At 39.6% G+C, this 24,419-nt stretch overlaps 1 protein-coding gene across 1 annotated transcript in view; it reads right to left on the bottom strand.

The window, feature by feature from the left end:
* Positions 1-24,419, bottom strand: part of LOC131089251 (transcription initiation factor TFIID subunit 4-like) — a 153,395-nt gene that overhangs the window by 25,756 nt on the left and 103,220 nt on the right. The window contains exon 14 of the mRNA XM_058033894.1: positions 23,816-23,938. Within this exon, the coding sequence (XP_057889877.1) occupies positions 23,816-23,938 (123 nt within the window). The remainder of the gene's footprint in view (positions 1-23,815; positions 23,939-24,419) is intronic.

Below are 24,419 nucleotides of genomic sequence, written 5' to 3'. Positions count from 1 at the left end.
GTTTTCCTTTAAGGGATCACATTATGAATCTGACATCTCCTTATTTCTGCCAAAAAGACTTCACCTCCTTTTATATCAGTTGCTGATCTCTTACAGATTCCTTAATAACATGGTGTGACACGGAATCAACTCAGAGGCTTTACCAGGGCTTTTGGGCTGGATTTGGGTTTTTTGTCACAAGACACAAAAGTATGTATTTCAAAGGATGATCCACACATTATGAAAACTGGCACCTTCACTTTGCATTCATTTTATTGCTAGTGAATGTTTCCTCTTAGAATTGAGACTGCAGGGGAAGACTTTTTCTGACACAAAACTATCAACAGTATCCCCTTAAATATATAGCAAGAATTAAAAAAAGGCTCCTCAAATAATTTCACATCAATCAGCACATCTAAAGCTTAAACCTGTTGGAGATAAATATTTTTGGATAGTTACAAATCCAGGTTCCCTTTTAAAGTGTTAGCTCAGCCTATTATTTAAATGTCACAAACACCCAAACCCAACAGGACATTTTGCAAGCACTAAGACAAGTTAAAATAATCTGCCTACTTTAGATATGTGTAAGTGAATCTGCAAAACAGAACAAGTTACAGAGCAGCAGAATAATTTTTCCCCCCAAATTGTATTTGTAGACCTGGACACTAACTCTCAGACACACTGTGGAAAGAAAAATGGGAACAACAGACTGAAGTTGGGATTGATTTACTTCATTAGCTGGGATTACAAGTTTAACTTACAAACCAGAGGTCAAAATTTCTCATTAACAAGGGGGCCATGAATCGCTGCAGGGCTTGGTTCAAGAGGAGACCACTCTTATTACTAACTACACATTTCAATCTGTCTTTGATGTTCTCCTTCTACCCTCCTCCCTTTTATTTTTTGGCAGAGGAGTTGATTTTAATTGTAGCTATACAACACAGCTCAGTTTGCCTGAGAGCCAGCCTCCACATCTGCAGTGAGTGCAGTTCTAGTGATATTGGGTGCAGTCCATAGCTTAGGGCTAATTTTAATGGCTCCCCTTTTCATACAAGGCTCAGATTGTTTTCCACGTGATCCCTGTTAATTTAGCTGCAGGAAAGGGCATCAGTTTTCCTTGTGAGTTTCTGATCCATACTTCTAAACTAGGTGAAATGTATTAAAGAAGAGAAATGATCATAAAATAAGAGATTGAATTTTCTACTGCCTCCTTAAGTGATTAAACAAGTAATCCCACTATTTTAATGCACAAAAGAAAAATAGAACATACAAATGGTGTTTTTCTTATGTCTGTATTTTGGTAAACAATTTATGAAATGCTGTAAAGAAGCTTTTGAAATCTCTAACAGAGCTAGGAGTTAAAAAAGGATGGCTTAAATGCCTGGATACTGTGCATTTTCAAAATCTACAGATTCAAACAAAGATTTCACAGTACATTTCTCAAAATAAGAGTTGTGTGCATCATGGCAGCAGATGGTGGAGTATACCATCAAATAATAAAATGTTTAATGAGTATTTTCTATTTTTGATGAATAGAACTAAAATATAACTAAATAGTCAAAGGAAGTGTATTTAAACAGATTAAAGTGCTCATTCTACAGTATCTACTCCACTTTTCAAAGGAAAACATGCCACTGATGCTGGTTAAACAGCTGAAATTTTCATATATCACATGTAGTTGAAATCATAATCAAATTTGTCTCAGCAATCAAAGTTATACTCTTCCACAGCTGGAACCACCTTTGAGCACTGCCAAATTAGAAAATCCTCAAAAAAAAAGAGTAGTCAATTCTTACAAGTAAAAAACACAGATAGCCTTTTAACAAAAACAAAGTATGATGGTAATTTTTTTTCATAATTTAAATGTAGAAAAACAATTGCTAAGGGTAATGGTTACCAAAATAATTTGTCATAGATATACAGTTTCTTGCCTTTGTTTACACACATCTATTTTGACTACAAAGAGGTAACATTTCCAGCTTCATACCTATTTATTACTAGTTGTGAGACAAGGCTGCACATGGTAAATTCATGCAGGCTTATGATGCACAACCCCAAGTTGAAAAGACAGGAATGATTAGGTGAGTAACTTTAGTTTAGGACCAACAGAAATTTCTATTGATTCCAATAGTCAAAAATCCCCTGTAATTATGCAGATCTGGTCCACGTTTCCCATTTTCTACTGGGCCAGTTTCCACTTCACACCTGGGGGTTGTCACAGACATGTTTTATGAAAAATCCTTTCCTTAGGATTTTTGCTTTTGAGAAGCTGGGAGGCCTCAGGAACAAAATGTAAACATTATCTGCTGCTGTGGAATGCAACAGGTGCATCTGTGATTGGTCTCATGTGGTTGTTTCTAATTAATGGCCAATCACAGTCAGCTGTCTCGGACTCTCTGTCCAAGCCTCAAGCCTTTGTTACATTCTTTTTCTATTCTTAGCCAGCCTTCTGATGAAATCCTTCCTTCTATTCTTTTAGTATAGTTCTAATATTATATATATGATAAAATAATAAATCAGCCTTCTGAAACATGGAGTCAGATCCTCATCTCTTCCCTCATCCTGGGACCCCTGTGAACACCGTCACAGGGGGTAGCATGTATTAAATCCCTTTCTTGTTTCTATGAGCAATGGCTGTTAATAGTCCTTTTCCCAAGCTTTTCCAGTGGCAGAGCACTAGAAGGGTATGAGCATAGAGTGCATGAGCACAGAAGGTGTTCCAGATTGCAAGACAAGAGGTATTCTATTACAATCTGTGTGGCAGATTATCTTTTGTCAAGTGGGCAGTTTGCCTTATCTCTCTCTCTGAATGACCACAATCACTCCTCCCTGGAGAGAAGACATCTGCTGATAACAGACTATTTATGTCACTGCATGGCTGATAAGAACTATAACATCCCATTGTGAGATGCTCCACCCAGAGGGAGGAGCCAAGCATTGCTACATGGATATAATCTGGAGATTCTGAGACACCAGCCTGGCTTCTCCACTGGATTCCCCAGAGGAACAGCAGCTGTCTCTTCTTCCTCTGGATCTTCAGAGGAAGAATACATCCTTCTCTACAGATTCCCCTTGCTCCAACAGAACCACCCCTGACACTGCAGGAGGGCTGCAGCCACATTTCCAATGGGACTGCCACCAACACCCTGACCCACAGGGTGTCAGGTTGGGCTCTGACTCTGTCACTGTTGTTCCAGTGTACTGCATTGTTTATTTTATCCTTTTATATTTTCTTCCCTATTAAAGAATTGTTATTTCCTGCTCCCATATTTTTTGCCTGAGAGCCCCTTAGTTTAAAATTTATACCAATTCAGAGGGGTGGGGAGGGTTTACATTCTCCATTTCAGGGGAGGCTCCTGCCTTCCTTAGCAGACTCCTGTCTTTCCAAACCAAGACAGAAGGTATGAGCACAGAGGATATGAGCACAGAGGGTATGAGCACAGAGGATATGCTTTCAACCTACCCCAACCCAAGAATTCCCTTCTGATGGCCAAGTCGGTGCCTTTTGTGCAGCCTCCTATTGCCAGTGTGTAACAAATCTGCCTCTGGAACTCCACAAAGAGCCTTTGTCTGCCTCTGGGGAGCTCTGGGGCTCCCTGGGCTCCCCCAGCTCTGCCTGCCAGGGCTGGTGGCCACACAGGTCAGGGCAGTGGCCACGGCACCTCGGTGCGACGTGCGGCCGCGGCTCGGGAAGGGCTGAGCAACACGGGGTGCAAGAGCCACCCTCAGCTTTCAACAGGGGGTTATCTTAACAACTAGACATCTTTAAAAGGTCATTATTGCAGTCTAATTTCAAACTGGCACCAAAATGAAGGGTTGTCTTTGTGCAGGATTAATTTAAAAACCTCAGGATTTGATGTCAGTGGGAAATAACCAGCGTGGGACTCATAATGCTGCCTTCTCCTGCTTCTGGCCAGCACCTAGGGCTAATTTCTTAGGAGATGAAAACTATGACAAGCCCTTCAGTTAAGCTGAAAGCAGGCAGCAGTCCAGTAACACCCACAGGCCTCAGAGGCATCCTGTGACCCCCTTAGAAAAGTCACATTCACTTTGCTCTTGAGAAAGGAAAAATAATGCTGGAGGCATTTTGTTTTAAACCATGTGAAATAAGGAAATGTGAGGATGTGAAAATGAAGTGAAAAAAGTTAGAATTCATTTCCTCCCTTTGCAATGGCTTAGAAGCAAAACTGGTTCATTTTGAAAGTGTGTGTAAAAATCTGATACATTCACCAGTAGGCAGTGACTACAAAATGCTTAAGGTAAAATATGTAAATATGTAAAATAATCTCTTGAAAACCATCTCCTTTTGTGCTTGAAAGCATTTTGTAAAAGCATCTTTATTTCTCAGTAGCATTAATAGACAGTCAGAAAGAAAACTTGTCAAAACAAAAAATAGCAACAAAATTCAAGGTACTAGAATAATATTTTGAAACAAATCTGCAGAACAGTGAAAGCGAAGAAAATTAATGCATAAGTTCCTTGGATGACTTCTGCCCTTTTAGTATTAATCTGAATAATAATAAAGGAACATGTAAATTACAGTTTCAAAATTTTAAATGGGGTTATTTTAACTATCATAGACTTAAGGCAAATCTAATCTGCCAAGTCTTCACTCTCATTTCAGTCTAAAACTGTCTCTCACTTTTTTACTCCTATTATGCCTTTTAACTTAGATGGGCTTTTTATCTCCTAGCTAAGCACATCCAACCTCATTTCCTCGTTCCCATTAAAGAGGTCTACACAAACGTGCATTCAGTTTGTTTATTACTTGCCACAGACTGCTCAGCTTGTTCCAAAATATTCTCATTAATAAAAGGTTGCACACTAAGGACCCATTGGAATGCTCAAATTAAGAGAATACTTAAAACTTTCATTCTTTGTCCAAAATTCTTGAGATGTATGACCTATTACCATATTATCAACTACATAACCAAAACCAAGCAGCAGAGAATTCATTAACATTAATACAATTTTCAAAAACTGCTCCACAAGTGAGGTCTCAAATCTGAAAAATGAACTCCAGCTCTAAAATAATTTGTCTTGATTTAATTTTTTTACATATATAGAGAAAGCTAAGGAAAGGAACAAAGGCAGAGGGTGGGAATCTTGAGCCACGCAACAACTGAATGAATTTTTTTAACCTTGTTTTGTAGTCTTTTGCTACAATTTCCTTGTAGCAAAAAGGCTACAAAACAAGGCTGAAAAAATTCATGTGGTATCAGGCTTCAAGGGGGTATGTAACTACAGAAACACCTACACTAGAAAGGAAATAATGATAAATTGGAATTATTTTGAGACACAGCAAAATTTACGCAGTCCAGGAGTTTTCAGGAAAAACTTTTCAAAATTAAAATGACAAAGTAAATTATTTGCAGCATCCCATCTGAGCCCCACAACCAGGCTCACATTCATTTTATGGGGAGTCAGATATATTCACCATGCTATAAAGAACTTCTTACAAGCACCCCAGAATTCTGACACTGAAACAAGTTGAAAGGAAATCTGGGAAGTTGATATTGCCAAAGAATGACATATCCAAAGTCTTCATCATTCTCTTTTCCACAGCATTATGACTAAGTGGATGAATGTAGGAATGGCAAAAGGATGGTCTGGATAAGTTTGAAGGGGAATGAAAACACCCAGCTTGATTTTCCTGCCTGCCATGCACCCAAACTGTGATTTCTCAGTAAAGCGAAGCTGGAACGATGATGCATCTTGACATGCTTTTAATATGCAAGCTGTTAATCTCAGAAGCTATGATTCTGCAAAATTTTTAAATGTGAATGTATGCTTGAGTTAAGTATTTAGATAAATTGGCATTTTTTTCTACCAAAGACAGCTATAGTTAATGGGTCAAAACATAATTTGCCTGTCTTGTTTGAGCTCACAGACATTTGTACAAGTGTCACAATCATTCATGTGACACTTGTCTGCTTTATTATTCTATGCCAAAACCGAGCAAATGTTTACAAGGTTTGTTTTTCTGAAGCATATATGGAACATATAAGAAAAGGGAAAGACATGAATAGGAGTAAGCAGGGAAGCCTCACAGATACCAAGACTGCTCCTTTCCTACACTGCTTTTCTGAATGCAAGGCTCTCCTCCTGTGTTCTTTATGTTGTCATTACATTATTAAAAGAATGATTATAATCAACTCAGTTATGGTCAAGTGTGCATTGGGCTGTAAATTCAAATATCCTGCCCTCCCATCATCCATCCACTTCTCACAGGCACAGAGAGGAGCTTCCTGACCGAAAAATCCCAGGAATATGGGCACATGGGCTCCTTCTGGCCCGAGGAGGGAGTTCACACACAGCTCCTCCACAGCAACCTCAGCACAGCAAAACAGCTTCTTTGTGTAATTCCTTTATTTTCATTCCACAGCTGCTCTTTACTGAGACTTACACATATAACCATTGCTGGGAAAGTATAGGAAAGTTAATAATTGTTAAAGGCTTACATGAAAGTAATTGTTCTGTTTCTTCTGAATTGCCAATACTGATTTTGCTGTGAGAGGGGATTATGGAAAGAAATGGAACACTAGAGACGGGAAAGAACTGTTACCAAAATAATCTAACAAATGCAAATACAGCCCCCAGTACTAACAGAAGTGTCGAGTCTAAGAGTACAGACAGATGTTCTCTCTGGATCCAGCTGTGCAGATGAAGGGCTCAGTGCCCCCTGCTGCAGTCATTATCCCAGATCTGCCCCGATTCACTGGGGCAGGGCCAGCCCCAGCCCCACCCTGCTCACATGGGCACCATGGCCCAGCTGGCTTTGCCCCACTGAGTGTCTGGCACAGACCATGGCAGGACCTCCTCAGCCACCCACGGTGCCAACCAGAGCAGTCCTGCCACTGGCACACTCCTTCTGAAGCCCTACAATACAGGCACTGCTAAAATACTATCTCCCTCAGTAATATAAATAAAAAGCATTTCTAAAATCACCTAAGCAAATAAAGCAATGCCTAGCATCTGATTTCTATTTCTTGGGTTTTTTTCAACAAACATATCCATGGATTTTTCCTACTGTACGACAGACAGGATTCAAACAGCACTGCCATCTGAAAACAACACAAACAGGAATGATAACTTAAACTGTGCACAGCACCAAAATTGTCACCTTTGTTCAAGTAACACTTGTAAGTGATCACCAACAGTAACAACTTAAACCACAAGCCAAAACATTGGGTTGTTTGGTGATTCTTGATTTTGAGGGCTAGATTGTACTTGATGTAACTTTGACACTGAAACAATCTGAGATTTTTTTTAATAAAGATAAAACTAAATATACAAATCAGATAACATTTAGAGCTGCAAATTCCTTACCTAGAATGACACATTCCCTTGCCAACCTGTAAAATGCATGGTAGAACAGTATTTTTTTGCACTTAAAATTTGCAAGAGAATTTCCTATCATCTTTCACTTATTTTTGGAGGTGTATTTCAAACCATAACAACACACATTTCCCAGTCTAACCACAAGGTGCCTACTGTTACACTACACATGTTAAAAGAGCTGTCTAAATACTAAATGTGAGCATATTTTCTGTTGGATTTCAGCCTGCTCTGGTAAGTTCCCTCTTCAGGTGACAAACTAGCAGTAACTGAATTCATTACAGCCTGATTAATTATGCTGCTTTCATACAAAAGAAAAAGAGACTTCAATCAGAAGTGGTAACCTTAAACAGTACCTGTGCAGCAGCATATCAGAACATCAATCCCAGATCCATGCACTTCCATTTGCTTTGAGAATTTTTAGTAATTACTTCTCCCTTACTATCACATAGCTCAGCTCAACTCCACAGCCTGAAAAACTAAAGGGAGAGGTTTGGAACACACCATGCCAGCTGACAGGATTTATACCAGTTACCACAAAAAACCACAGCTTATGCTCTCCCCTTGCTTACCACAGCCTAACTGCACAACCAGCCTTTTTCTCCCCAGCTGAACACAGCAGGAGTTTGGGGAATAAAAGGAGAAGAGAGAAATGGAGCCAAATGTCAGAGATCTCTTTTTTCTCATACAACTTGCCAGCTTCTACATATTTGGAGACAATTCCTTAAATGATCCAGAAGCTGAGAAGCACCTGGCTGCTGCCTTCTCCTGAAGCAGGGCTATCACTGCACAGAGCTGGTACCTACAGAGTGATTCTGCTTTTGCTTGCTTGCCTTTTGTGCTTGTTAACATGCAAAGGCAAATTAATGTAAGACAAGAATCTGGCATATGTGTCTAAAATACACAATGCATAATTAAACTGGGAACGAAAACAAATCAAAAGTATATATGTTCAAATAGTATTTATTGTTCCTTTACATAAAGGAACAAGGAACTTGGCAAATATTTCCTAGGAATAAAGGCCCATCTTCACAAAGTAAGGGTTATGAATAACAATGAACAAGATAAGAGCACATGAGATAAAGCCAGCTAGAGTGAGGCACAGATGGAAGCAGAGCCAGACTGACAATGGAAGAATTCCCACCCTAGCGGGCTCGGGAGCGCTCCCCACACAACCATTAATGCCAGCACACATCAGCATTTACACCAAAGGAGACTCTTCAGAGAAATATTTTTAAATGCAAAGTTTGGGATATCTCTTTTTTAATATGGATAATACTCAAAGCATCCATCTCTCTACAGACTTAGGTCTCTGGTGCTCAGTGTGTAGCACGCCTGTGCTCTGCTGCTAACGGCGATGTGGAATTTGCTGTACCTACAGAATTGTATTATGGAGATCCTAGAGGGGATGACTAAAACTTGTTGAAATTAAGTTCTAAGGAAATATATAAATGTGGGGGACTGGTTAAGGTTTGGTTAAAGTCAAGAAGAGAAAGTGCTCCCAGGTGTCTTTCTCAGAGCCTGTAATAATAAATACACAGGGTTGGTTGTGGGATCAGGGGCTTTGGAGAAAAATAATAATACATTAAAAATATTGCCAGACCAACAGGCTTCCCTGTCTCATTCAAACCCAGCATCGTCCTGGATGAACAAAAACTGCAGGAAGACAGCTTAGACTGTCACACTTAGGCAAAAGGAGCTGGCACTGCCTGCAAACAAAATGCAGTGACAAAATGTCATCCCTCCTGTTCTTCACTTAGGGATGCCCCTGCATTACACTTGTGGACCCAGGTTGTCACATCTCTCTTTTAATTAGGCAAAATTAAGCTGCAGTAATACCTAGCAGGAGAATTTTCTGTGGTTGTGGGGAAAATAGAAGATCAGCCTGCAAAACATCACTTCTAAAAGAAAAAAAGGAAATGTAACTCAAAAATAGATTCTTTAATGAAGAGCATTGTTTAAACACTTAAGGCAGCTCCTCATCTTTATCCAATTTCTGTAAACAAAATTCTGATTTTTGTCACAGATAAGAAATTTAAAACCACAGAATAACAAGTAATTGAAAAATGTTTTGTGAGTTAATTAAAACAAGTTGTGAAACTATATTATTCACTAAATTGCTAATACACTCTTCTAAAAAGAATGAAATTTTAAAGAAAAATTAAATGGATTTATTTTTTTATTTTTAATTATATGACTGCCCTCTTTTCAATATTTTTCTCAAAATTTAACCATGACAACAAAACTTTTGTATGTCTGAACAGAGATGAAAATATATAGATAATATTTTACCAATTACTATTAACGTTGCTATTAGCAAAAATATTCGAAGACTTTAAAATGTTCCAAATATATATTTAAACATGTTCCAAAGATATATATATATGAGCCAAAAATTAATCTTAAAAAAAAAGAAAAAGGAGAAGAGCAGAAACCACCCTCACAGTCTTCAGATTTGGCTGGCTCAACCAATCTGCTATGGCCACTCAACCAGTTAAATAAATTTCTATAATGATTTCCCCATTTTAGGCTGCCTATCTGCAAGTTCTTACTGTCAACACGAATTACCCTGTGTGCTGCAACTCCCCCATCAAGTGAGACAAAGCATGACTGCTGCAGAGCTCTGTCACCATGACATGCTTCTCATGGGTCTGTGTCCCAAACATCAGCATGATCCAGCACAGGCAGCCACAATGTCCTGGTATCAGAGCTGGGAGAACAATTCCCACCAGAGGAACAGCCCAGCAGGTGTAGGGGAGTCCATGATGGGCACCTTGGGGTTGGGTGCCAGCTCAGAGCCTGGGGTGGCTGCCTGATCTGACACCCATCCCAGCAGGGACAGAGCAGGGACAGGGCTCAGGGGTCAATGGGACACCCATCCCAGCAGGGACAGGGCTCAGGGGTCAATGGGACACCCATCCCAGCAGGGACAGGGCTCAGGGGTCAATGGGACACCCATCCCAGCAGGGACAGGGCTCAGGGATTAACAGGACACCCATCCCAGCAGGGACAGGGCTCAGGGATCCATGGGACACCCATCCCAGCAGGGACAGGGCTCAGGGGTCAATGAGACACCCATCCCAACAAGGACAGGGCTCAGGATTAACAGGACACCCATCCCAGCAGGGACAGTGCTCAGGGATTAACAGGACACCCATCCCAACAAGGACAGGACTCAGGATTAACAGGACACCCATCCCAGCAGGGACAGGGCTCAGGGATTAACAGGACACCCATCCCAGCAGGGACAGGGCTCAGGATTAACAGGACACCCATCCCAGCAGGGACAGGGCTCAGGGGTCAATGGGACACCCATCCCAGCAGGGACAGGGCTCAGGGATCCATGGGACACCCATCCCAGCAGGGACAGGGCTCAGGATTAACAGGACACCCATCCCAGCAGGGACAGGGCCCAGGGATTAACAGGACACCCATCCCAACAGGGACAGGGCTCAGGGATCCATGGGACACTCATCCCAGCAGGGACAGGGCTCAGGATTAACAGGACAGACATCCCAGCAGGGACAGGGCTCAGGGATTAACAGGACACCCATCATAGCAGGGACAGGGCTCAGGGGTCAATGGGACACCCATCCCAGCAGGGACAGGGCCCAGGGATTAACAGGACACCCATCCCAGCAGGGACAGGGTTCAGGATTAACAGGACACCCATCTCAGCAGGGACAGGGCTCAGGGTTAACAGGACACTCATCCCAACAAGGACAGGGCAGTCCCTTTGTCTGGGCAGGGAGAGGACACAAAAAGTTGCTCATAAGCTGCTCTTGGGTCTTCTTCCAAAGAAAAGTTGTATCAGAAATTCAGCATAAATTTGAAGTTTTCATAAAGGAGCTACTTACATAAAACAATGAAATACTGGGGATAAAAATACCTCCCTGAAACTCTTAAAAACTACAACTATTGTTAAGGTTTATAGGATTACACATTTAATTTGAAAAACAATGAATCTCAGTATATGCACTAATTAAATAACTCAGAAGTTACAGATGATACTGCCTCGTTAAAAATTATTTTGAAATGAAAAGGCTTCTGTTAAATTCATCATTTAAATATGACAAGCAAAAATCTAATCTTGTAGAATCTGTAGTTGGAAAAACAGTAACACAAGGAGAAACATAGCTTTGCTATCTCCCACCCACACACCCAGTAAAACTTAATAAATTTACCACAGCACTATATAATACCTAGAGAGTAAGGGCCAAAATATAGGAAATTATGTTAAAAAGTAATTGGTCTTCATCACCACCAGGATAAAAGGCAATATATAACTTTTTAGAAGTTGTATGAAGCCCACAAAATCTTGTATCCCAGTAGAGGTAATATAAGAAATGCATTTGACTGCAGACCAAGCAGGATTTACAGCCCAACACAGGCTGCACAAGCTGAATTATGGATTGCATTACATTTTTTTTTATATGGCACTGTAGAAAAGAAACCCCAATAGGTCAAACTGAAGTATTAATCACTATAGCTAAAATAAATACTAGATGTGAGTAATATCTACTCATGGGCCACAAAATAGATCAAGGTAGAGAATTCTGAAGACACTTGAACATTGGAGCCCTCAGTACCTATCAACAATATCAACTAAAAAGCATTAAAATGCTCATTAAACATTTATAATTTCCACTAATTGCTGCAGAGTGAGCAGAAATCACACTGAAATACAAATGTACACACCCAGATCTGGTCATGCAGAGACCACAGTTAGCACAAACAACTGACTCTGGCTGTACTTTAAGGCTTTACTCCAGATGCTCTTCATTAGGAGTTTTCTAAAATAATGTACTATTGCTTAAGAGATTTGGACACTCAAAACTGAAAATTAATGATCTGTGGTGGAATTAAATCACCTGTTGTTCTACTTCTTGTCCTCTACCAGGAGAAGCCAGAGAACATGTCCCAGTACAGTTAAGCTCCTTAAAATAAGGAACAGTTCACAATATTAAAAACAACTAACTGAAGATTCAGGCTCATAGTACTTCTTGAAGTAAATAAAATAATTCTTCTTTTGGATTCTCAATCAAGACATAAGACATGATGTCAAATACTTCCAAATATGCAATCTTTATTTATTTATTTAGAGAGAAAAAATCTACCTTCTAATTTTCTTCTGGAAATCCTTCTATATTGGTTCTAAGTTATTTAAGAAATATTTTGAAAAGAATATTGAAATCTTGATGTATGTTTGCTCTTAACATCACTGGCAAATTATTATTGCTTTGACTACCTGCACAGCTGACAAGAACACCAGGGACCAGCACCTGCAGTTCTTCATTGCTCTGTTACTTAGCAAGGTACAAGCCAAGTCAGCAGCAGCATCAAATTCATCCCATCTCACTGCAGCTACACAGCTGAAGGTAAAAACTTTTGTTAAAAGAACTTTGTGGCAATGCAAGTTTGACCAAAGTGCAACACATCTATGGCTGTCAATGATGTCCGGTGGCTGGAGGCAAGCTTGTGCAGAGTGCACTTTGTTTCCCCTTCGACTGAGCTTCAAGGTACTGAAACTGAATGCTATTCATAAAAATTACTTATAGAAATGAGAAAAGTAATTTTGGCTTTGCAGACAAGCACTAGGCACATTTTTTAAGCCCATTAGATGCAGCTCATTTTTTGCTTTGTAGAGATGTCTCTTAAAGAAGTTGCTCATTAAAAAAAAATGTAATAGCATTAAAATGAAAACAAAATAAAAAGAGAAAACTGAGGGATTAACAAAAGCCTGCCAAAGAGAGAAATGCAGGTGGCATCTTTTATGGATTAGGAAAAACGTACCACAGGCCACTGATATGGCCTGGGAAAAAAATGCCCTCTGCCAACACCTCCCCTACAGACAGAGCAGGCTGCAGTGCTGCTGTCTTTTTGATCAAGAGAAGAAATCCCACACCAATGACTGTTTCCCCTGACAGACTGCTTGTCCTTTTTAATGTTACATGAGAGCACCAGCCTGAACTTCCCTCCCCTCAGAGCTCATACCACTACCACTGATTAGAGATGCTGCTCTGCCTAGGGGTACTCACTTCTTTGGCCAAGGCTGTTTAACCTGTTGTGCTCCTTGTATTCCTCCTTCTCCTTTGCAGATAGGAACTTTGCCTTTTTTAATGGAACTTTTTGCTCATTCTCCTGGCACAGCTTCCTCTAAATTGCTCAGTAATTGGTGCATCATGCAGAAGTTCAGCTCTTGTTAGGCTGTCTTTGCAAGAGAGTGTCATGCTCAAAAAGACTGGAGAATTATCCCCTCTCTTGATTAAACTACAGCATGGACCAACACTATTTTCATGCTGCTACAGCACAGAAATGACTATTTATGATATCTTCTACTTTCTCAAACCCAGCTGCAGAAAACCTCATCATTCTCCTCATGTGCCTTCCCATACAACATTGCTGCTCTTTGCCTGTTTGTTTGCTGAGATAATTATTAAACCAAGAATACTATAAACAAAATAACCAAAGCAGAGAAAATAGGTCTGGTGCACTACTTCCTTCAGACACCTCATCCACAGGCCAGCTCAAAGCTCATCAGAAACACTGGATGCTGAGGTAGGGTAAGAATTCCCGAAGTGGTTCAACAGTCCAGAGGTCTGACTCTTAAAAACTGAGACTCCATGGTTTCCATACCCGAGTTATGTAATAATTTAACTTAGTTTTAGTTAATACTTAGTTACTAATTTCAATGTCTGTGTGTATTTTCAGTCATGCTTCGAAAAGTGATTTGTAACTCGTTAGCAAAACTATGCTGTGAAACTAACTCCAGAACCCCACAGACTCACACTGGTTAAAAAGCTTTAAAGACTGCAATTTTATGCAAATCATTTTAGCTTCACATAGGCCAAAAAAATCCAGATTTTTCTCCAAAGACAGGAGGAGAAGGAGGGAAAAAACCCAAATCTGACTTACAAGTCATGGAGACACTCATGATAATTTTATCACCACAGTCCTTCTAGATGGTAAAACATTTCCTTAAGTTGTCGCTATTTTTTAACTTCTCTGCTTTTCTCTTTGACCATCTCTCTGGTTGCCAGCATTAAAAAAATGCCAAACTCCAGCAGCCTCAGAAATGCTGCCAAGGTCGGGGAGCTGCAGCTCTGCCTGATGCCCTTCCCTCCCTATTGCACCTCCCCTGCAGGAACTGGCTGCCAGCCTGTAACTTGAAGGCAAGCAGTAACCAAGTAACTAATAAATAAGGAGTACACCACTAAAGTAAACAGTACCCCAGCTATAATTAGCTAGAACAGACAAGCTGCTGGTGGTAGATGTCTCTCTGAGTTCCCTCAGGCTCTCTCCAGCCCCCACAGAATCCCTTTAACCAGCATGCTCCTGTTTGACTCCAGGCAAAACAAAAACAAAAACCCCCTTTTTTCCTAGTCATTCACTAGAACAGAGTATGTAACAAAAGGAACACCAAGATGAAGATCCCACTATTAGCTATTTTTACTGTATTGTTTCTTTGAAAGCAAAATACTGCCTGTAATATCCAAGACACATTAGGAAACTTCATAAACCTGCATTTAACACACACTGATTAGTCCCAAAGACTTCCATGGTCAAATAAGCACAAGACTTTCCAAAAGCATGCAATATGACAATTTCTAGACAGAAACCCCAGGTTTAACTATAGAAGGAATATAGAAAATGAAGTGTTTTCCTACACCAGAACCTGTGAGAGATCAGCAAAGCCGAGCTCGTGCAGTGGGAAGCACAGGGAGATTGACAGGAACACAGTGCTCCAACAAAAGCTTATTGCAGGTAATTAATGTTCTACACGAGGCACATTACTGACTTCAAACAAACTCAGCACTCTGCTAAAGTTAAGCATGTGCACATGTCCTTGCAGGTTTGGAGCTCCAACACTCAACTTCTCATGAATGTGGCCAAACAGGACCCACTTTGCCATTGCTCCTGCAAAGGAAAGATGTGCAAAGCACACTGTTCCATTATCTGTGAACAGTTTTTTACAAAGCTGAAAAGCTTGTTTCAGCTCAAAATTTAAATATTTGAGCTCCACCTTTGAATTTGTTGGCAAATTTCAGCCAAATTCTGAAGGAGGAGTGCAGACAGTAGGAGACTGGTCAACATGTGAGAAAGAAGGGTGAGCATTCCTTCCCAAAGGAAACAAGTATTTGCTCAAAATACTCTCACAATTTAGAACAGATACCAGGGATTAAAATGCATCATGTTCCTTGAACAGCAAAAAAAATTTGCCTGCACCACAAGCTGGTGATATTGTGTCATTTCATGATGACACCACTTATGAAGCCTGTAATAGGGACCTGCCTTTAAATTTTGTGCACAGATACATATGATATGCACATATTAAACACTCATAAAAACATTCTGACTTACAGCAAAATCTTGGAAGACTTGCACATGGTAAAAGGAAATAATGAAAAGCCTCTTTCTCTATCTTACACACTAAGCCTGTTTTCAAACAGACTACTCAAAATGAAGGGACAATTTTTGAACACATAATAAGACAGCAAGTTCTGAATTAAATGTTTATCTGTCAGGCTTTTCTTTTGTTTTCTTTTTAATTTAAGAACTCATAGTTTTTTATCAGCAGACCACATTCAGCTGTACAAAATGCACAGTGTCAATGCAGAGGGAGGCATGGCCATTGCTATAAAATAAAAAAAAATGTGCATCTTAATACATTTTAATTTCCTCAGACTTTTTTCAAACCTAAACTTCAGTAAAAAATATTTTAGACAAAGAGGAAAAAGATTATCCCACAAAATTTACCTAGAACTGAATAGGATTGAAGCAAAAGGAAATTAATCTATTTGATGATTCATTTGACTGCTCTAGGGAAGAATTATTTCAATGGGAAACATTGCCACCTTAAGATACAGCTATGAATCTTCTCATGTACAGGTTGAAAAGTTACACCTTGAAATTTTTCTGGTCAGGTTTTAAAAATTATTTTCACTGACGTCTAAAATTGTCACAGCATCTTTGGCCTTACCTTCTAAAGTCAATGGGCAAACCCTCTGCTAGACCTTCCATGCTTTCTCTCTGTCTTACCAGTTTTACTTAGCCAGAAGAATAAAAAAAATCTGTCGTTATAAACATCAGAAAAACAGACTGCAAAACAGATTCTATGTTTCAGTGTCTGAAAATCAGGAGGACAGGGAGAAAACAACTGAAAATACAGAAAAACTCAAGTCAAAACTAATTCCCAAAACCCCAAAATGCAAACTCATATACCCTCTGTCCCCACACATCCTCAAGGTAGCTTTTTGCAAGAAAAACACAGGAATAGCAGTAGAGCTCCATAGGGATTGACAAATAATGGATGAACTCTTAGCTACTCAGAATCTTTGTGCCAAGTTCTCATTTTCCATGCTAATAAGCTGCACACACTGTATTTACAAGGTATCCATAAATAAAACAATTGTATTTATTATTACCATATTGATACAATTTTCTCTTTAAAAATGTAGTATTTTTTTTTTTATAACCAAGGAGGAGGATTTCTGTTTCTATTAATAAAAAAAGAAAACAAAAAACTATTTAAGTAAGAATGCAGTAGAAATCTTTAAGAAGCAGAGAAAAAAATGCTCTCATGGTCTCCTCCTGCATGCAGTCAGGTGGGACCAACTTCCTTCTCCAAATGAAGTAAAAATCAAATTTGTCTTGGCCAATAAGGAAAAATTATTAATATCATTGAACCTCTGTCAGAATATTTTGTGTTCCATAGATCAAAGGAATACACACAGCGTGCAAACCTGTTCTACTAGTAAAAAAGAATGTTTTTCCTGGCACAGAGCCCACTTGCTATTTTCTTGCATTGCTGCCTGGCTTTTTCCTCCTGTGAACTGAGATCCATGCAAAAATGTTCTCCTGCCTCCTGACTCACTGCCTGTATTCCTGCCTGTTTGCAACAGGCACAGAAATGTATTTCTACACATTCACTCCCAGCCACAATTATTAAACATCAATGTAAACATTGCATTATCCATCATCTTCAATGTCCTCCTAGTTTTACTGCTAGGTCTGTAAGAAGCATTAGAGTAATGTTGGAAGTTTTGTTTCACAAAATAAAACCAGAAATTTAAAAAAACCCAGTTTGTGATATCATGGGCTAAAACACAGTTTGAATTAATTTTTTTTAAATGAAAACTCATCATTGGGGCAATTGATTATAAATTGAAGTCTCATTCATTTAAGAATAAGGAAAAAGGTGCAATTACTAATTAGGATATCATCTATAGGGTGTTTCAAAATACTGCTTTTGAAATAGATATCAACACATTTATGGCAAACTATTTTAATACTGATTTAAGTTTGAAAATGGGAAGTAAAACAAAACAGAAGTAAAAGAGAAGTTGAAGCAAACTTGAGATTTTCAAGGATTTACAAAGTACTATGTATGTAATTCCATTTTAAAAAATGTAAGGACAAACTCTTTTCTTCTGTCTCCTTGAAAATCCAAACTCATAAATTTAAGTGATAGTTTTGGGATACCTCAAATGAAATCATAACTGTCAGCAGCAGTGACATCCTGCACCAAAACAGGTCTGAGAGAACACTGCCTTCTATCATGTCAATGAGACATGGAGCAAAGAGTGCTTGAAAAGGTAATGATACAACAAATCATAAAATTTCCTCCTGTTCTGCTCTTAGTCTACAGGCTTAAAAAGCACAAAAAGCAAAATTCAACTTCTTGATCCATAAATGCTTGCAAAAGGTGTTCTGCTCCATTGTATCTCTTCCATATAACTCAAGTTTAACAGTGCAAAGTGATTTAGATTCCAGAGCTTTCTAAGCATATCTTGACCACTTTATATAAAAAGTTATTTATCAAGAGCCAACCCTACAGCAGGATGACCAAGCTGAGACCTGAGTTGTTGAACAAGTTGTTCCAAGGACCTTTGACAGTGGATGCCATAAAATAAACTTTAGCTCCAGAAAGGTGATGGAACAGCTCAAAGATTTGCCCAGAGAATCTCAGTGCTGATGACTGGTGTTTTTCCCCAAAATGAAAGACTATTCCTTGGTTGTTAATAATTAAAGACTATTCCTTGGCTCTAGTTCTTTGGGTCTGTCAGCAGCAGTTATGGCTCACATATTGGCTGATTCCTGACCTTCTGAAGTGGGTGATATTCACTGAGTAGAAACTTTGGGCAGAAGTCAAGGCACAGCCCTCCTGTAACAGAGACTTCTGCAGGACACACCACACATCCCTTATGGTTTAAAAGGGCAAAAAAGGAAGGAAACAAGCCAGGTTTTCCAAGAGACAGCCCATGTCTGACCCATTCCAAAGACAAAATTACCTAGTACCCTGATTTCTTCCTAATATTGTTAAAATATTGACAATGGATTTGAGGAATAATAGCAGGTGTTGCTGAAATGTCCATGGATAACCCAGCATGAGGTGAGAATGTCAGCTGAAATGTGAAATGAATCACATTCAAAAAGAGACTGCAGTCAAAAGTACTTTTGTCCAACTCCAGCACATACCCAAGTGCTTCCCACAAAATCCTGAATCCATCCTTACATTTCCACTTAGAAATCAGGAGTTACTAAAGTGTAAAGACCTAACAGTCAGTAACATTAGGTAACTTTCTCTATGCCTTCCTCTGGTACAACACAGATTTCAGTGTCTTAAACCAGAATCTTAATCATGTTCTGTACAAAACCTAAACATGAAAACAGCTTTAAAATACTCAAATTATACCATCTGAAAGATTAATTTAATTAAAAAATGTGGTGCCTCGTACCCAAAATACACCTTGCAATCACTTCAGTAATTAGCTTTTCTCTACACAAAACATCTCTGTTTTCACTGTTAGTTGTGGGACTTTCCACATCTGCAAGAACATTATCTTTCTTGACTATTATAATGGCTGGAATCTAGTGGATGAGAAAACACCCAGGGTATCAGATCTCCCTTGAGCACTGGCCCAACATATGGTCCTGCACATTTTGAAGGATGGTGTTTGGGATAGTTGCAGAGTATTTTTAAGATGACTGCTCTGCTGCTGTGTGAGGAACAGGGCTTTTTCTTATCCCTAAAATGACTGTCTTCAATAAGCAGTGATTCACTGAACTAGCCCTGAAGCTGCCTTTGGAAGCTCAGTATTCAAAAACCATCTGTGCCAGCAAGTACCAGGAGAGGGCTTTCACTTGATATTTAAACAAATTATACCCTCAGATATTTCAAACATATACTCTGTATTTATGTATTTTGGGATACTAGCCATAGGTCTTGATGAAAAGCCAAATAATTTAATGATTATTATTAAATACAGAAAAATACTTGTATTTAACCTCCACACTTTAATTCCATAATAAGAAATTAGGAACTTGAAAGTATGAAAATTCTGCATTCATGCCACCTTAGCAGTACTCAAATATTTAGCTTGTAAAGCCACCTAACCTAGTCTTGCAATGGCTAGTCCTTTTTTTAAAGCTCCAACTCTTACAATTACATGAAAATATCCACTTCATAAACAAGCAAAAAGCAAAATTTTAATTCTAACTCTTAGAAGCCTTATAATTCAAGAAAGAAACCAAAACATGGGAAGTGTTAGCTGATAATATTCAATCAAAAAGCAACTAAGGGGAAAAAAAAGCAACCCAAACCTTATATTTAATCTGACATTAAAGGTGCTTAGGGATGCTACCTGAAGAACTTCAGGGCTTGCTGTACTGAATGTTTGTGTCACCAAGTGCTGAGCATCACAGGACCACAGCACAGACCAGAGCTGGGCAGCACTGCTGCTAAGCAGTGCCCAGGATTCTTAGATACCTACCTTGATAAGCACACTGATATAATAATAGTAATTGGAATAGTAATAGTAATGGTAATAATACTAATAAGGCTGAATTCCAAAAAAAAAGTGACTTTAGAAGATATTTTCCAATAATTTTTGTCTAGTATTACTAAAGAAATGGAAAGCCCCTAAAAAATTCCACAAATGCAGTATGTTCAATTCTGCCAGGCAGAGAAGCTGAATCTTTCCAAAGGTATCTTTCTTCTCTTTACCTCTTCTCCTTCACTCTAGATCTAAAGCACATTATCATGATGAGCAGGCTGAATTTCTGATGAGCTGCTGGCTGCACAGAGGCAGCTGTGTTTCTAGCAGATCATGTAAAACACGAGCAGACACGAAAGGCACTGAAAAGGCAGCGAATGAAGTGCAGGTGATCTCACATTTGCTGTCTCTGGCTGGCTCTAAGTTCCTTTTCCAGTGTTCACTGGGCTCTAGGCCAAACTACTTCAACAAGCAAGCAGGAACTATTCAATTTTGATGCTGTTAGATCAGTTTTCTTCCTGTTTCTCAAATGAGGTGGCCAGGCCAGGGTGCCAGAGCCAAGGGAAGGGCAGGAATGCAGGGATTGGGATGGGACAGTGCCATGAGCCCACTCTGTATTTGTGCCCTGAAACCAGTCACTCACTTGGCACCAGTGTTATTTGGGAACACCAAGCCCCTGCTCATCCACTGTTTTACAAAATATTGTTCCCATGTTTTGGAAACACATTTTTAATATGGTTGCACAGAGAAGCAAATTTTTAAAAACTCAAAAGAAGATGTAAAAATAGCCTTACTCTAAAGCTGCTGATTTTCCATGTCCCCAGGTAAAAGTAGTAAAAAAAAATTAGCTGTACTAGTCCAGCAATGATGGGCCTGGTCTTGATAATTTATAATAATCCTGTCATCCAAACCAAAGGTCTATTTAGCTATGGCTTGAAAACAAGCAAAGAAGTCCAAATGAGCTCTGGCAATGTGAGACAGAGAACAAAGTTTAAAGAAAATACTCTCAAAAAAAGTGCTGGTAGAAAATACTTAGAGTTATTAACACAAGCTTTTTCACACTTCCAAAAGCTGTAGAAGAATTGTTTCTCTCTAGTTAAAAACCAGTACTTAAATAATAGAAATACTAATCTTTTCCATCAACTTCTTGTCTTTAGTAGAATATCCATCACTACTCCTTAATAGCCTCCTGCTCAGATGAAAAGGGTGTTATTTAAAAGATCCAATTTCCAAAAATAAATTCTTGGTATTTCTGTTAAACCAAGAAGCTGGACTGAAATCCCCAGCACTGCTTACTGAAAAATGGCCAATGCAATAAGTGTCAAACAAGAGTTAGTTCAGAAAAGGGAAAATAAAGGAACATGCCAGGGTGGGATGATTTGTAAATGACATATCTTTGGATCAGTAAACATGCAAGTTCCTAGTTGCAACAAAAGCAGATATGTAATTCAAAAATATTAAAGAGGAGACAAGCAACTTCAATGCAAAAACTGTATTTTGACCAAAAAAAGAGCAGTCCAAAAAGCTCTGGCCAAATCAGACCTTGCAAGCAGAGATTATCAGTAGCAAGGGCTTTAAGCAGCTTAGAAATTGCTGGGAGAAATCAGAGTGTCCTAGACCACAGAGGAGGTTGGGTATTTGAAGGTGGAATTGGGCTGAGAGGGTGTTGGTACCACAGAATCATAATGATGTTTATAACCTCCAGAAACCCAAAGAAGGTATTTCAGACAGTCTTAGACAAATAACACAAATTTCCAATACCTTTTACAGGGAAACATTTTGGAGGAGTTGAGTTTATTTCTGCACAGCAGCCCTAATAAGCTCAGAAGAAGAGCAGAAAGGGAGTTTCTGGGAGCCAAGCTGTGTGACACAGCTTCTGCAGCACTTTAGGTCCTATTCCCTACAAAAGGCATTGAATAATGCAGATCCAGCTTCCAAGACCTTGAAATCAGCTTCCAGGCAGCCATCTCTATCAGCTGGCCAGGATGGTTTGCAGCTAGGAGAAGAGGGATGGGAGCAGTTCCATCTGAACTGGCACACAGCTCATGGCTCCAGGAAATCCATGCATCGGCAAAAACTTCAGGGAGAGTTTGCCAATGCAACAATGGAGTTGTTCAGCAAAATTTGGGCTAGGAGAGCAGCAAAAGGAAGCAAAAATAACCAGAAGCCTTTGGAATTTGCCCCAGACCTTTATTTTTCCTTGAAGCACTTCAGCAAGAGAACAAGGAGCTTCTAGAGAGAGAGGGGGAAGCTGTTCATCATAATCCATTCAGATACAGAGCTCTGATTAAAATGCTTCACTCACTGAAGGTGACCACAATTTGTTCATCAAATTATTAATACTTACAAAAGAACAATTATTTTAAAAGGACAATAGATAAATTAAAAATTCAATTGTCTAAATTAAATTCTGTTCCTTAGGATAAAATATTCCTTTGGTGAAGTGTTAAAATCTGAAGGGATCCATGTATTATTAGAAGGTTCAAATTATTTCTAAAGGAGGGAAAGCCAAAACTATGACCACCCAGTCAAGCTTCTAATGAAAGCTCCTTTGGGCCTGCTCTGTGAGATTTGTTACAGGTGCATGTGGGGGAGAACAGGATTCTTTACTGAATGTAAGATAAAGGAGGGAGGCTGAAAGAAAGGGAATAATTACATGACAACACAAAACCTGAGAAATTCCCTCAGTCTGAAACAAATTTTACCAGAAACGGGAGCACCTCCTACATATCTGAAGTCCTAAGTCAATTTTAGAATATAAACAGGATCCACTTCTGTTCCTAGCTCAGCTAATTCCCTAGCACTAATCTTAGCACACGAAAAGAGAGAGAAGTCAGATAAAAGCTATCCAAAATGGGAAACAAAAAGGCCTTTGGAAATGCCTGGCATTTAGACAGTCAAATGTCTGAGCCAAAACTGTTAGTTTAGCTATTCAAAACAAAATGTTTGCATTTTCCTCAGAACAGGCATGTAATAGGGAGAATTCCTCTGACTCTGCTGCGTGGGCAGACTCAGCAGAAGGAAAAGCAGCCCAAGTGTATCTGTACCAAACAACACAGTGCTCTGAGAGAGCCACCCACAGCACTGCCACACACCACCCTGGCTCTCCACCTTGCTTAACAGAATATAGATCAGGCTTTGGACAATTTGGCATTTATTGTGTAGCACGGCTACTTCACTTAAAATATCAGGAGAATCATGCTAATGAACCCAATCCTATTTCTAGAGCACAGTATTCTTATGGAAATTGCAATTTAGCATGGTTATAAACTCATCTTTGCAGTGGTGGGGGACACCTTGACATTCTGGAAGAAGTTTGGACACATTTATCACAAACCCACACTGGTATTACTACAAGCTCTTGGTTCAAACTGTAAGCAAGACTGCAGTTAGGTTTTTTCAGATACTTCTTCATTGCCTACTCTTTTTGGGTTTTTCCAGATTATGCAGAGGAGAAAACAGATATAAAAGCAGTGAACAGTTCAAGACCTACACTTCACATTGAACTATTTAAAAACATTCTTTAATGACCTGCTGAAAGCTCACACTTGAAAATACAACTACAAGGAGATGCCATTTTAACTGTGGCAAGACAAGCTGGGCTCCCGTGCTGATGTGCATCTCCAAATGACACACCTGCCTGCCAGCAGCAGCAGGAGCAGCCCCAGCTGTTCCTGGGAGGCTCTGCAGGAGTGATTTCCCTGCTCTGGGTGCACACTTACCTCTCCTCCTATGGTGAGCAGGCCAGGAGCATCCAGCTTCCGTTTCTTGCGGGGGCCGATGGCTGCCAGCGCCGTGAGGTTGGCGTCCCTCTGCCTCATCTGGGCCAGCTCCTGCTGCTGCATCTGCCACACAGAAAGAAATCTCTTGAGTTTGATTCTCTAGCCTTATCTAAAAGTTATCTTCAGACCTGCAAGCATGAGGTGAAGTCACATGTGAGCAATCCCTGAGAGCACTGTACTGCTCCCAGTACTATTCCAGCAGCCTGGCCATGGAGCAATAATGAAGGTACTGAAGTTCTTGGGACTTTTCACAGGATTTCTGCTTCCAAATATCTCAACTCTTTCCAAAAACACTATCCTTTTCATTAAAAACTGCCTTATATACTAACTTATATACTTATAACTACACATCTCCAGTTTATGGCTGATATGAAGAATATCATCAGTCACATTGGTGTTCCAACCAACACCTCTCCCAGTCCATCCTGCACTGCACTTCTGGAGGATTTTCCAATGGCAGGAAGGATGGCCAGGCAGGAAAATCCTTTTTTCTGGGAAGGGAGAGCTGAGCTGGGCTGAGTTATAAGCTACAAACTTCCCCAGC

The sequence above is a fragment of the Melospiza georgiana genome, chromosome 14 (genome assembly GCF_028018845.1).
Source record: "Melospiza georgiana isolate bMelGeo1 chromosome 14, bMelGeo1.pri, whole genome shotgun sequence".
Taxonomy (NCBI): domain Eukaryota; kingdom Metazoa; phylum Chordata; class Aves; order Passeriformes; family Passerellidae; genus Melospiza; species Melospiza georgiana.
The sequence above is the reverse complement of the archived record's forward strand: the minus strand, read 5'-3'. Positions and strand labels throughout refer to the sequence as shown.